This window comes from Rhinoderma darwinii, chromosome 13 (assembly GCF_050947455.1).
Source record: "Rhinoderma darwinii isolate aRhiDar2 chromosome 13, aRhiDar2.hap1, whole genome shotgun sequence".
In the NCBI taxonomy this organism is placed as follows: Eukaryota; Metazoa; Chordata; class Amphibia; order Anura; family Rhinodermatidae; genus Rhinoderma; species Rhinoderma darwinii.
In genome coordinates, this window is record NC_134699.1 from 14,681,145 (window position 1) to 14,694,966 (window position 13,822).

At 40.7% G+C, this 13,822-nt stretch overlaps 1 protein-coding gene across 1 annotated transcript in view; it reads left to right on the forward strand.

Moving 5' to 3' along the window:
- The first annotated feature begins 3,714 nt into the window (after nucleotides 1-3,714).
- The window catches only part of ASIC2 (acid sensing ion channel subunit 2), a 461,929-nt gene continuing 451,821 nt past the window's right edge, over nucleotides 3,715-13,822 (forward strand). The window contains exon 1 of the mRNA XM_075846993.1: nucleotides 3,715-4,893. Coding sequence (XP_075703108.1) covers nucleotides 4,330-4,893 — 564 coding nt within the window. The 5' untranslated portion in view covers nucleotides 3,715-4,329. The remainder of the gene's footprint in view (nucleotides 4,894-13,822) is intronic.

A 13,822-nucleotide genomic window follows, 5' to 3' on the forward strand; every position in this document is an offset into this window, starting at 1 on the left:
TCACCACATTATAAGTGGCCTCTCTTGTACATAATATGATCGGCGCTGTAATGTAGATTACAGCAGTGTTTTTTTATTTAGAAAAACGATAATTTTTGACGGAGTTATGACCTATTTTAGCTTTATGCTAATGACTTAATGGACAACTGGGCGTGTTTTACTTTTTGACAACGTGGGCGCTGTGGAGAGAAGTGTATGACGCTGACCAATCAGTGACCAATCCGCTTAATACACTTCTCCCTATTCATTTACACTACACATAGTAATCTTACTAGATCACTATGTGTAGCCACATACACACACACACACTAACGTTACTGAAGCGTCCTGACAGTGAATAGACCTCACTACCAGCCAGGATGTGATGTCTATTCAGAATCCTGACACTTCGGTAACGCTTGTGTGAGATTTACAGCAAGGCAAGCGTAATCTCGCGAGATTACACTGTAAACTGTCATTTAAAAACGAGATTGCGCTTGCCTTGCTGTAAATCTCACACAAACGTTAGCGAAGTGTCAGGATTCTGAATAGACATCACGTCCTGGCTGGTAGTAATCTCTATTCACTGTCAGGACACTGCAGTAACGTTAGTGTGTGTGTATGTGGCTACACATAGTGATCTAGTAAGATTACTATGTGCTGTGTAAATGAATGGAAAGAAGTGTATGACGCTGATTGGTCACTGATTGGTCAGCGTCATACACTTCTCTCCACAAAGTAAAACACGCCTTGGTCAAAAAGTAAAACACGCCCAGTTGTCCATTAAGAACGTCATTAGCATAAAGCTAATATAGGTCATAACTCCGTCAAAAATGATCCTTTTTCTAAATAAAAAAACACTGCTGTAATCTACATTACAGCGTCGATCACATCATGTACAAGATAGGCCACTTATACTGTGGTGACAGAGCCTCATTAAGCTGTTTGTGTTGCCTTCACTGGGATGCCCATATGAGTGCTGCTTTAATGTCAATCTGACAGACATTTGTAATTGAAGGTCATCTCTTATATTCCGCTCAATGAAGTTTTGATATTTTGGCAATTCCCTCAGTCAGAATTTTGTACAGTATGCCAAACTTTCTCTATCATGTTTTGTACCTGCATGTCCTACCTTTCTCTTTTTGTTCCCCTAACAAAAATTGTCACTCCTGACAACACTGTCATCTCAACTTCAATCTCCGTGTCAGTCAATCACTTCTTATCTGTCAGTTCCTAGCCTCATGTGTCCTTGGCTTGTGCTCTAGCATTCATTCACATATTAGGTGTCTGTAATACAAAGCTATAGCCTCCAGGTGGTACCTGCTGGTTAATACCCATTTGCTAACGCTTGAACTGGCTTTGCTCAAAAACTAAGCAGTTGTAGAGATGTCATGTTTAGAAATATTATCTGCGCATATGGAGAACTGGTGCGAGTTACACTTTTGTGTTCCGCGTGTCAGAGTTGTCCTTCTGCTTATACAGACTGAGATGGTGAACGCTTTCATGGGCTGCTGGCACATCTCCATACTACTTATACAATGCTTTGCTCAATGTCTTTATTATCAGTTGTTTAACAATAAAATGGTTCATAAAAGTCTAGAGATTTACGGTTATTGGCTCTGGAGCATTGCACGTGAGCAGGATAAATTTAACACAATTCCTTGAACTACTTCTATCGGTTTTGTGGAATTAAACTGCTCTCTAGGTGTTATGCAGAGTTTCCAAAGGTGAAATTATTTTCTACTTTGAGAGGTTAATAGGTATATAAAAAGTTATGGTATATTAAACATGTTAGGGCATCATAGGCCCATTTTTCCAATTTTGAATACATTTTTATGACTCCGCTTATTGTGAACGTTTTTTTAAATTATTTTAATGAAATGTATGTGTTGTGTTTCTATCCGTTTTAAAAAATGCAGCTTCTATGGATGCATTATACATAGAAGCTACATAGGATCACCGTCGGGTTCGGTTTGGGGTTTCCGTTCATCTATTTTATCAGAGGAACAGAAGAACGGAATTTAAATGGTAATGCTTCCGTTGCAGTTGGTTTCTTTTTGTCTCCGTTCCGTAACGTGTTTTTTTTTTTTTTTAAGAAAACAAAAGTGTAGTCATCTAAGCTTTTGTTTCCGTGAAGGAAATGTCAACTTTACGGAAATCAATGGTAATGCAAATGGAAGCTATAGTTTCTATTCGGCTTTACGTTCATTTGTTCCTCTGACGGAATGGATAAATGGCAATCCCAAATGGAACCTGACGGTGATGTGTACAGGCCCTAATCCGAATCGGTCAATCACCTGGACTGACCGCTCGGCTAACAGCGGCTTCTGTGAGCCTCTAACACACAGGATAGCCCTAATACCGATCACATCTAAGTTCATTATAAGAAAATTCGTTAAAGGGGTTTTCCCATAATCAATATTTATCACCTACCCACAGGTTAGGTAATAATTATATGATCAGTGGGGGCCTGACTGCTGGCACCCCCACGATCACAAGAACGGGCTTAACTTGCAGTTCCTGGGAGCTCCATAGGAATGGAATCCTCAGCAACCACTCCGTTCATTTCTATGGGGGTGCCGAAGATAGCCCTATAGAACGACTGCATTCATATGGGGCTCCCAGGAACGGTAAGGTAAGCCCGTTCTAGTTCTCGGTGGGGGTCCAAGCCATCGGTCCCCCACCAATAAAATATTTATCATCTATCCTGCATTTTTTATTCTTCCAATAAGTAGATCAACATGGTCAGTCAACTTAACACCTGAAATTATATAGTCAACCTCTAGGCAGACCCATGATGCATATAAAGGTACACACTGAGCATGTCATGCATTGCCCTCCTTTCTCCAATAAAAGTTTAAAAAATAATAGAATGAAAGCAGAGGAGAATGAATATTATTATACAAGGCTCAGGGCAAGAAAGCACACGGCATATACCTACAAGAAGAGAGGCAAGGAGGATCATCACCCCTCACAAGTCAGAAGCAGTAGGGCTCATCGGGAGTGACTTTTGCCGATAGTGTTCCTTTAACCACTCAAACACATTGTGTATTTGTGCTAATAAAAACAATATCTAGTATTCGATTCACACAGATCCTTTTCTTTGAATGTAGTCCATTTGTTGGGAAGCATCCTTAAGTGCTTTATCTGTAGAGATAATGATTAATTCTAAAGTGTATAGGAGAGAGATGTCTAATCTGGTTTTTTGGATCCCAGCGAGACTACTCCTGTCAGTTGTAGCCTGGTATATTGTAGTTGCTTGCACTGACAAGTAGGTTCTGTGCTTGTCTCTGCTGCCCATGTTCCTGAATGCTGGGATATTGTAAAGCATAATTAATCTCTGGAGTTATTTTCACTTCACCGGCTCTTCATATGCTGTCTGTCTGTCCCAGATATTCCCAGATCTGCTAAAGATGAGAAAATATGTTTGTGTGTGAGATTTATGGTACATAAAGGTATATTTGTTGTTTTTTTCAAGCCTTCTAATGGAATACTCTTTCATGTAGCCACTACACTTACATATTTAACTTTGCTGATCAGCTTTACTATCTGAATGATTTCTGCGATGCAGTGTTTTTCTACCCTGGAGGCATTTAAAATATCTCCCTCCTTCTCCACCCATCACAGTCTTTATATACTGTGGTCTTCCACTGATGTGTTGTTGATATTCAGACAAATATATTCACATAGTGTGATGCTTTTCCAGCTCCCCCACCCTTCCCTCATCACCTCTGCTGCTCTCGCATCGAGGACTGAATCTGGCACCGTCTGGGTTTTGTGTCAGAGGGAAGGTGGGTGGGTGAAGATCTGAGAAAGAAAGATACTAATTCAAGCGATTGGTCTTCAAGGAAAGAATACTCCCGTGAAATCCACCTCAAGGGACCACAAACACTGGCTGCTGCACCAGTTAACACACACAGCTGAACGCTGGTTTGAATCCTTTTTTTATTCGTCAGTCTGCTTGGTTTTTGTTTAATCACATTTCTTCCCTGTCTGCGTGTGAGAACGAGGTGGAGATGGAGCAAGAGGGAGAAAGGATGAATTCTGATTCTATTGGCCGGTGTCTATTTCTCTCCCCACCCACAGCAGTTCCACCTCACCTTGGTGTCTCCCCACGCACATCCAACCCTCCTTATCGCAATGAAGAAATCTACAGCCAGAGTTTCTATGGATTTTATTTATAAACATTTACCCCCAACTGGCGATCGTTGAGTTGACAGCAGGCTTTGGTGGTTGGGAGGAAGAGAGTACTAGTGGGCTGCTGCTTTTACTCTCGTATTTCATGTAGAGAGGTTTAACACACAAAAAATCAAACTGGAGGTGACAAGGCTGTACCTCCCAAGTGGAAAAATGGATCTGAAGGAGAGCCCCAGTGAGGACAGCCTGGGGAGCCTCCACCCTTCTAGTATACAGATCTTTGCTAACACATCCACACTCCATGGGATCCGGCATATATTTGTTTATGGCCCACTGACACTTCGGCGCTTTCTGTGGACAATTGCCTTTCTATGCTCGCTGGGCCTTCTTCTCCTAGAAAGTTCAGAGAGAGTGGCCTTTTACTTCTCCTACCAACATGTTACTAAAGTGGACCAAGTGGTAGCAGATAGCCTGGTATTTCCTGCTGTTACCATCTGTAATCTCAACTCCTTTCGGTTCTCTAAAATCACGACTAATGACTTATACCATGCAGGAGAGCTGCTGGAGCTACTTGACGTCAATGGCCAAATACTTGAACCTCAGTTGGCAGATCCAGAGGTCTTGGCTGTTCTTGAAGAGAAAACCAAATTCAAGCAGTTCAAACCGAAAACCTTCTGTATGGGTGAATTCATGGAGCGCACAGGCCATGACCTGAAAGAAATGATCCTTTACTGCAAGTTCAGAGGACATGAGTGCAACTACAGAGACTTTCAAACCGTGAGTACTATTTACCTGGATCTCTTTGCACTTAATGAGTGTACCCCAGTCCTTTGTGAGCACATTGAGATGGGCCTAAATATGTCATCTCAGTTACTTGCAACTTGCTTATATAAAGCTGTTTAAAATCCATGTAAAATTAGTACTCCTTGATCAGAACATTGTGTTCATTTAGATTGAGTTTCTATGTCTGCTTTTACTTGAGTCCAGTTACAGATTATATTGTTGAACCTCAGTGCAAAGGCTTAATTGGCACTTGTTAGACTGTTCATGGGTTCTCCAGATCCCCGGTCTGGGTGGCACATGGCCACAAGGACTGCCAAATTCCTGTCTAATATAATGCACTGAAAGTCAAAGTTTTACACATTCCTGTTTGTCCGCAAAGTAAAGACAAAGCCAGAGGGCTTAATAAACACAATTGTTTGGCTCAGCTGGAGAGCTTGATCTGTAGAGCGGAGTAGGCCAAGGTCAACAGGTGTCAGGCTTGGAACAAATAATTGGATGTATCAAATCAAACAAATAACTGTATTAATTTTGTGTGAATTGATTCAGTGGGTGGATATTTTTGTATTTTGGAGTTTGACAGTTCATTTAAGTATTCTTGAATATCGGCATTCACCTCTTTCTAGGTTTCACGGGCACTAATCATCTAATCCATGTCTATGAAATGTTCTAATTTATCATCTAAATATGATCTGAGTCTTGTCATTTGTACAAACATCCCAGCATTTGACTATACTGCTCAATCTGCTCTGCCGTGTTGAGAGTTCTGTATACACTAGTTAGAGAAAGCAAATGTTGATCCCTGGGTAGGTTTAGTATTGACTGCCATAAAGATGTGCATTTCTTCCATATTTAAATGTGAGTCTTGTTGGCTATTTAAAAGCATCTATTTTCCTTCAAGTAAGCACTGGCAATGGGTAGGTTAAACATAGTTTTACTAATAAATCCTACACACAGTAAGGGCTTCATTTGAAGATTTATTATTTATTCTGCAAACCTCCTTGTCCGAGATTTAATGATTTTGTGTTAATGCTTGTAATTTATAAATGTAAATACATTTGTAATATACTTACGTTTTCTAAAGTGGCCCCGTTTCCAGATCCTGCCGTGGGGAACTTGACGGGTGACGTCACTCTCTGCTCTTGCTCTGGCCGCTTTGTTGATCTTGAATTCTTTTCCGTGTATTCGACACGTCACTTGTGACGTGGTGTATATCGGCTTGTTCTGTTGAAATGCGCATGCGCGGCCCCTGCTGTTATCTCGAGAATAGCAGGGACCGCGAGAACATCAGTGACAGCGCATGCGCGTTACGGGCTGTGAAGCAGAACAAGCCTATATACACCACGTCACAAGTGACGTGTCGTATACCCGGCAAAGAATTTAAGATCAACAAAGCGGCCAGAGCCAGTGCAGAGAGTGACGTCACCCGTCAAGTTCCCCACGGCAGGATCTGGAAACGGGGCCACTTTAGAAAACTTAAGTATATTACAAATGTATTTACATTTCTAAATTGCAAGCATAAACACAAAGTCATTAAATCTCGGACAATCCCTTTAAGACTTGTAAGCTCCTTGCATTATCTATATATACATTGCAGTTTATTGGTTGTTAAACAGGTATGCCATTGCTACAGCACTGTTCACTGGATGGGTTTGTATATGCTCATATTCTGTCTTATGTGTTGGTGCATTAGTCAAATGGCTGCTTGCAGGGTATATCCAGCTTTGACATCGTTGTTTTTTTTTTTTAAATTGTTCATCCGTGTGAGTGGTGCAACTTCATAAATACCTTTAATGAAAAATTATTTTCTTTTTTAGATACAGCTGCTTTGTATTCTGTATGCAGAGCAGCTGTATCTTCCGCGAAGACCTGAATCCGTCAGTTCCGCAGGACTGACGGGTTCAGTAACAGCGGGTCACAAAGGATCCACCTGTAATCGATGACATGTAAGTCATGAACATAAATGTGATCGATAGCAGCTCTATCCTGTGTGTCAGACCGGCAAGAGCCATGCTGACACTGAACCCGTCAGTGCCGCGAACCTGACGGATACAGGATTCAGTGCAAGATACAGCTGCTCTGTATACAGAATTCAAAGCAGGTATAGCTCAAAAAGTAAAAATAATTTTTAATCAAATGTATTTAGGAAGTTGCACCAATCACACTGATAAACTTTTATAAACAAAAAAAACAACAAACATGTCAAAGGTGTACATAGTCTTTAGAGAAGTACTCAGGGCAAAACGGATACTGTCTTATGCCTAGTGCACGATCTGAGTGGGCGGGGCATGACACAGGGATTCAGAGAACACCAAAGAGAAAATCCCTTTGTCATACCCCACCCTCTCAGGCCCTGCACTAGGCATAACCGTGTATCCGTTTTGTTCGGAGTATTTGCACAGTTCTTCAGTTTTGATATGTTTGGTTTTCTTTTTGTTTTTATTTTTTGTTTTTAATTTAGCTAAAGCCAGGAGTGGATGCTGAAGAAATAAAAAGTGTAAAGAAATGACTTTTCTAAACAATTTTTGGCCTATATCTAACATTTCCAAAATGTATACAGACATATACTGTGACATGTCCAATACGCTTTTATTGTACATGTGACAAAAAGGTTTGCTTTTGTTTTTTTGTTTTTCCTGAGGGTACTAAAAGGAGTAGGCCGCTATGCTTTTCCGAAGCATAAGTAAACTACATATATTTTTTTTAATAATGAAAGTAAATGGCAGACGGTTCTACAAGAAATGGATATAAGATGAATCCAAAAAATATGATCAACTAAAGCACATGAAGTTTATAGAGAAATATACAAAATTTTTATTGAAATAAAAACATAAGACAATTGAACAATTAAAACTGGAACAGGGAATGAGTCACTCAATAAAAAGAGACATCAAATCGGTCAGGAACCGGATATGAAAATTACATAAGTATGAACAATATATATGTTTTGACGCAGCAAAAGAGAATTGTGTGTGTTCTCATGCAAGGCTGTATCTAATGGAGCCAAAGTAGGTCATGACATAGAGGTATCCAATGAAATCCAGCAGATACATGCATACCAACACACCTATGTAAAGGTGTATGAAAACATATACAAATAGGCGTATAGGCGTGGTAGTTATCTGGGTGAACGTAGAGGGTTAGCAAGAGTAGCAACCCATAAGGTGGATGATACAAGATAAACACTGGAATATCAAAAAATGTGTAATATGCATGGGCTCACAAAACGGCAGAGAAAAGACTGGATAGACTCAAAACAACTCAATTGCAGCTATCTAGCAAGGAAGGAATGTGAGACATACCGGTAGACATAGTGGAGGCGTGGAGATGATGTCAGTACCCGACGCGCGTTTCGGCTATTGCCTTCGTCCGGGACTGTATACCTTTTGACAGATACGTTTGATGTAGAGGGAACAGATATTGTACTTATATTGTTAAGATTCACTCCTCAAGAGTGCACCAAAAGTTAATTGCGTGAACAAGGTCTAAGGTTTGTTTCAGCAGAATTCACAAGCAAATTTACTAACGTAAAACCCTGAAGCCATTTTAGATATTGCCACTGCAGCAAACTGATATTTTGCACACGAAAACTCTGTACAAGCCATTTATTGATATTATGCTTCAGATTTTACTTTAGATGTGCCTGTAAAAATAAGCAGCTCTGCAGGAAACGGAAAGATAAACCCATGAATGTAATAAAAGTTGGACAATATTAAGCCGAAAGAAATGGAATAAACATGGCACGTGAATGCAATTGCTTAGGTCCTGCTTGCGTCATCTTTCTCATCTATGTTCTGTGAAACACTTTCCGAGCACATACGCTGAGCGTATCTATCAGGCCTCATTTTCCCGACGCATTCCCAGAGAGTGTCCTTTTGAAGTCTGCTGCGCCGGTATATATATTTTTTCTAACTGTGTAGGAAAGCGTAGTTTGGTACACTTTCCTACACCGGTATCCTGTAAAAATTTTTAGTATGAACTCTTACAAACAATAAGAAACAGAATAATAATATCAACAATGACAATCTTGAGCAGAGCATGCTGCTCCCTGAGCAAGCAGTTAGTGGGGTAGAACTGGAGGGTGAAGACATGGGTCAGCAGGATCAAGCAAGTAGCTGGGTTAATGTAGTTAGGAGCAGTAGAAAGGGGTCCAAGAAAAGGAAGGCCAATCCTGTTTCTGATATTCCAAGCAAAATTGCCAAGTTGGGTGATGATTCGAGGGGGTCAGTCTCAGAAATGGCAGCCCTAGTGGATACTGATCTCCCTAACAGCTGGGAGAGCAGCCCAGCTAGTAGTCGGCGGGATGGTAAGGCAAGACAATTGGTACTTGTGGGGAATTCTATAAACAGGAAGACGGATAGAATACTTTGTCGCCAAGACCGCCTCAACTGAATGGTTTGTGGTCTCTCTGGTGCCAGGGTTCGGCATGTGGTGGAACGGGTGGATAAATTACTGGGAGGGGCTGGGGATGATCCAGCTGTTGTGGTCCATGTGGGAACCAACGACAGAATAAATGGTTGGTGGAGGAGTTTTAATATTAATTTTAAAGAACTAGACTACAAGCTGAAGGGAAGGACCTCCAAGGTAGTATTCTCTGCAATACTGCCTGTGCCATGTGCATCACAGGAAGTTAAATGCATGGCTTAAGTCTTGGTGTAGAGGAGAAGGCTTTGGGTTCCTAGAGCACTGGGCTGACTTTTCATTTGGGGTACAAACTGTATTCTGCAGATGATTTACACCTAAATGGAAGGGGGTCCGCTGTGCTGGGGGAGAGAATTCTATCTGGGAGGGCTGAGGAGGGAGGGCAAGGAAGAAAATAAAGGGGTAGTCCGGTTAGAGAGGGGTCAGACTATATTGGTGGGGAGAGAAATAGACTGTGGGGAGAGGATTAGACAAAACGTTACTTTTCCAACAATAATAATAAAAAAAAACAGTTCTTCCGTTTTCTGATGTGAGGCACATGGTGTGATGAATTTTGAACCTCCATGTGCCTCACAAAAATAGTAATTAACCCCATTATGTTTCTCTCATAATGGACAACATTGGATTATTGTGTGAGGTACATGATGGGGTTAATTACTATTAATGTGAGGCACATGAAGGTCTAAAATTCAGAAAGCCGCTTTTATTTTATTTTTTACAGCGTACACGTCATATATGATACTATATATTTGTAGCGCCGGTTATTACGGTCGCGAGGATGCTGAATGTGTGTATCCTTTTATGTAATGAGACTTTTTTTATTTTAATGTTTGTTGTAAAAAAAATAAAAATGTTTTTTTTTAAATGTATTTTTTTATTTAACATGACTATTTTTTTTTACTTTTTTCTTTTTAAACTTTAATGTACTGGCATATAGGCCAGTACATTAGCCTGTGCACTGATAGTACGTAGGCAGTTGTTAGGACATACCTAAGTATGCCCTAACAATAGGAAATATAGTCAGGCAGTCCTGGTGTCCTTCAATGGACCCTAGGCTGTCTGCCCATATATGGTATGTCCCTCGATCCATGGTATGACCCTCAATCCTTCCCTGTGACGAGATCCAAGGGTCACCCCTCCTTCACATTTTACCCTTGAATACTTCGGTTACCATTGAGCTCCGCCATTAGAGCGGGGCTGCGGCTGTGTAATAGTTCACTATAATTTCAGTTGCCCGTGCACATTAGCGCAGTGCAGGCCACATCACCTCATGCTGACCGCACGCATGCTTGTCAGGAGCGGGGCAATGGCTGTATTACACAGCCACAGCCCTGCTTTGACTACATTCATGTGTTACAATACTAAGCTATGAGGCCGCACATCTTAGTATCAAAATATATGAATTAACGGTATTGAACTATTTGAGGGTGCACTGCATTGAAATTTCGATGCATCGTACAACCCTAATAGTGACATGTCAGAGGTTTTGATCGGTGAGGGTCTGACCACTGAGACCCCCACCAAATGCTAAAACGAAGCGACAGAAGCGCTCGGGTGAGCACTGAGCCACTTCATTTCTGATCTGCTTTTCTCGGAAAGCTGAGAAATTGGTGTACGGGCTCATAGACTTTCTATTGAGCCTAAACGATAATTGCTCGGCTTTCCGAGAAAAGCTGATCAGAAACTAAGCAGCTCAGCGCTCACCCGAGCGTTTCTGCCGCTTCGTTTTATTCGGTGGGCGTCTCAGTGCTTGGACCCCCACCGATCAAAACTTCTAAAATGTCGCTATGACATGTCAAAAGTTTTTTGAAAGAGTTACCATTTAACAATTTTCAAATTAAGCATTGTATGGTGGTACAATGTGGACACTAAATGGTGGTTTTATTTCTGCATTGAATTAATGGTAGTGTTGTATGGCCATTGTATGGAGTTATTAGTCATTGTATGGCATTATTTGGATATAAACCCAGTGGTGGTGGGTGTCCTACTTTTTCTCTTGCTGCCCAGGTTAACAGTTTCTATAAAACTGGCCTTGAGGGGGGCTGTGATTTTTATTTAGTCTGTGTTATAAAAAAAATAATTATCTATTAAAACAATAATTTATATTTGGCCATAAATTATACTTTAAAATGTATAACTGAACCCACAAAAAAAAACAAGACCTGAATTAGCTACCTCGTCTTTTAAAATAAAAAAAAAGTTATGGTTGATGGAATGTGAGGAACCATAAAAAATCCAAACCCTCTTTACTTAAAGCGGCTTTCCCACCATTGACATTTATCACCTATCCCTAGGTGATAAATTTCTGATCACTAGGTCTCTCACTGATTACTAGAATGACGGTCCTGAGCCCACCGTTCCTCCACACTAAATGATCACACGGAAGCGTTTGAATGGAGCAGCTGTCGAGCATGATAATCAGACATTTATCACCTACCCTGTAGATCGGTGATCGATTTCAATTGTTAGAAAAAGTTGTTTGTACTTAAAGGGGTTTTTCCATTTTGGACTTTTATGTTCTATCCATAGGATATGCCATAAATGTCCAATACATGCGGTTCCCCCTTTTGGGACCTGCACCTATTTCTAGAATGGGCCCCCCCTGATCCCATTTATAACTGCTGCCGCTGGGCTCCAGCCACAGCCAGTTTTTCCAGAAATAGACCTTTTGCTATGCTGTTTGTGAAACTCCCATAGAAGTAAATGGAAGTTACGGAAACGTGTAGCACAGTGAGCTACACTTTTTCCGGAACTCCCATTTAGTTCTATGAGAGTTTTTCAAACAGCATAGCAAAAGGTATATTTCCTGATAAACTGGCCACCTTGTCAGACAGTGGCCAGAGCCCGGTGTCAGGGGTTCTAGAGATATTTGTGTGTCCTAAAAATGGGACATACATCTATTGGACATTTATGGCATATCCTGTGGAATGGTAGAAATGTCAGAGATTGGAATACCCCTTTAAGAGAGTTTGTTTCCAAATGTATTTACTATTCTTGATGGCTCTCTCGCACTGTTATTTGTTTAGCTTGTCAAGAACCAATGTATGTGGTGAAATAGTTGTGGTAATTTTTTTGTACTATTTTTTTTTCTTATGAAACTGGAATAGACCACTTTCCCTTTGATGATTATTTATTAAGCATTTCTTTACACACCCCATCATTTTAACATCTCTATGAAGAATTAATGAACATATGCAAAAATGAATGTTGTGTAAGAGCACAGAAAATAATATAAATATTCAGTAGGGGTAATTAAACCTTGCCAAAAATTTTATGTACGAGCCATTATTTTCTTAGATAGCAGAGCATCCTGTACAGTTGACTGTTTAGATTAGTTATAGAAAGAAAAATGATGAACTCCTTCCCCCCTTTAGCACTTTAACCCTACAGCACAATAAATACTAATGCAAATATATCAGTGTGAGGCTGGGTTCACACGACCTATTTTCAGACGTAAACGAGGCGTATTATGCCTCGTTTTACGTCTGAAAATAGGGCTACAATACGTCGGCAAACATCTGCCCATTCATTTGAATGGGTTTGCCGACGTATTGTGCAGACGACCTGTAATTTACGCGTCGTCGTTTGACAGCTGTCAAACAACGACGCGTAAATTGACTGCCTCGGCAAAGAAGTGCAGGGCACTTCTTTGCAACGTAATTTGAGCCGTTCTTCATTGAACTCAATGAAGAGCAGCTCAAGATATACGAGCGTCACAGACTCCTCGTATATTACGAGGAGGAGCATTTACGGCTGAAACGACGCAGCTGTTTTCTTCTGAAAACAGGCTGTCATTTCAGCCGTAAAAGCCAGCTAGCGTGTGAACATACCCTTAGGCTGCCTGCAAGATTTCACTTTAAAAGAAGACCAGTCACTAGGACATGTAAGTTGAACTTGTTACCTGACACGAATAGTGCTGTCTCCCTGATTCCAGTGATATTGTTTTGTTTTTTCTCCTGACCCCCTGTTGTAGAGATATGATTCTCTGTTGTTTTGGCTATAGTTTGTTTATGCTATAGTTTTGCTGTAGTTAGCCAAGGGGGCGTTAACTACCCTCTAGCTGCCTCGCGCTGGTTGGTCAGCATCAGAGGCAGTGAAGCTAGCTCCACCTCAATCACTAACTACATCAAATTAGTATATAGGGAGCCAACAAAACCGTGGGCCGTATCTCTGGATTGGAGGGGTCTAGGGAAGAAAAAAAAACAGAGCTGGAATGAGGGAGACTGCGCTTTTCAGGTCAGTTAAACAGTTCAACTTATATGATCTAGTGACAGGTTTTCTTTAACTTGTACGTGCTACTTATTTTTGTATTTCCATATGATTTCAAATTTCATACATGCATGGTAGCATGTGGTGTAACACAAAGAAGGCCGCTTCAAATCAATGTAAAATCTAGGGTCTTAAAACCACAATATGCGTCTAAAAATATTTGGTGTATTTGTAAGAAAAAATTCTGAAGGCCACGTCCTGGTTGTGGAGATTCATTGCACCAAATTAAATTAAT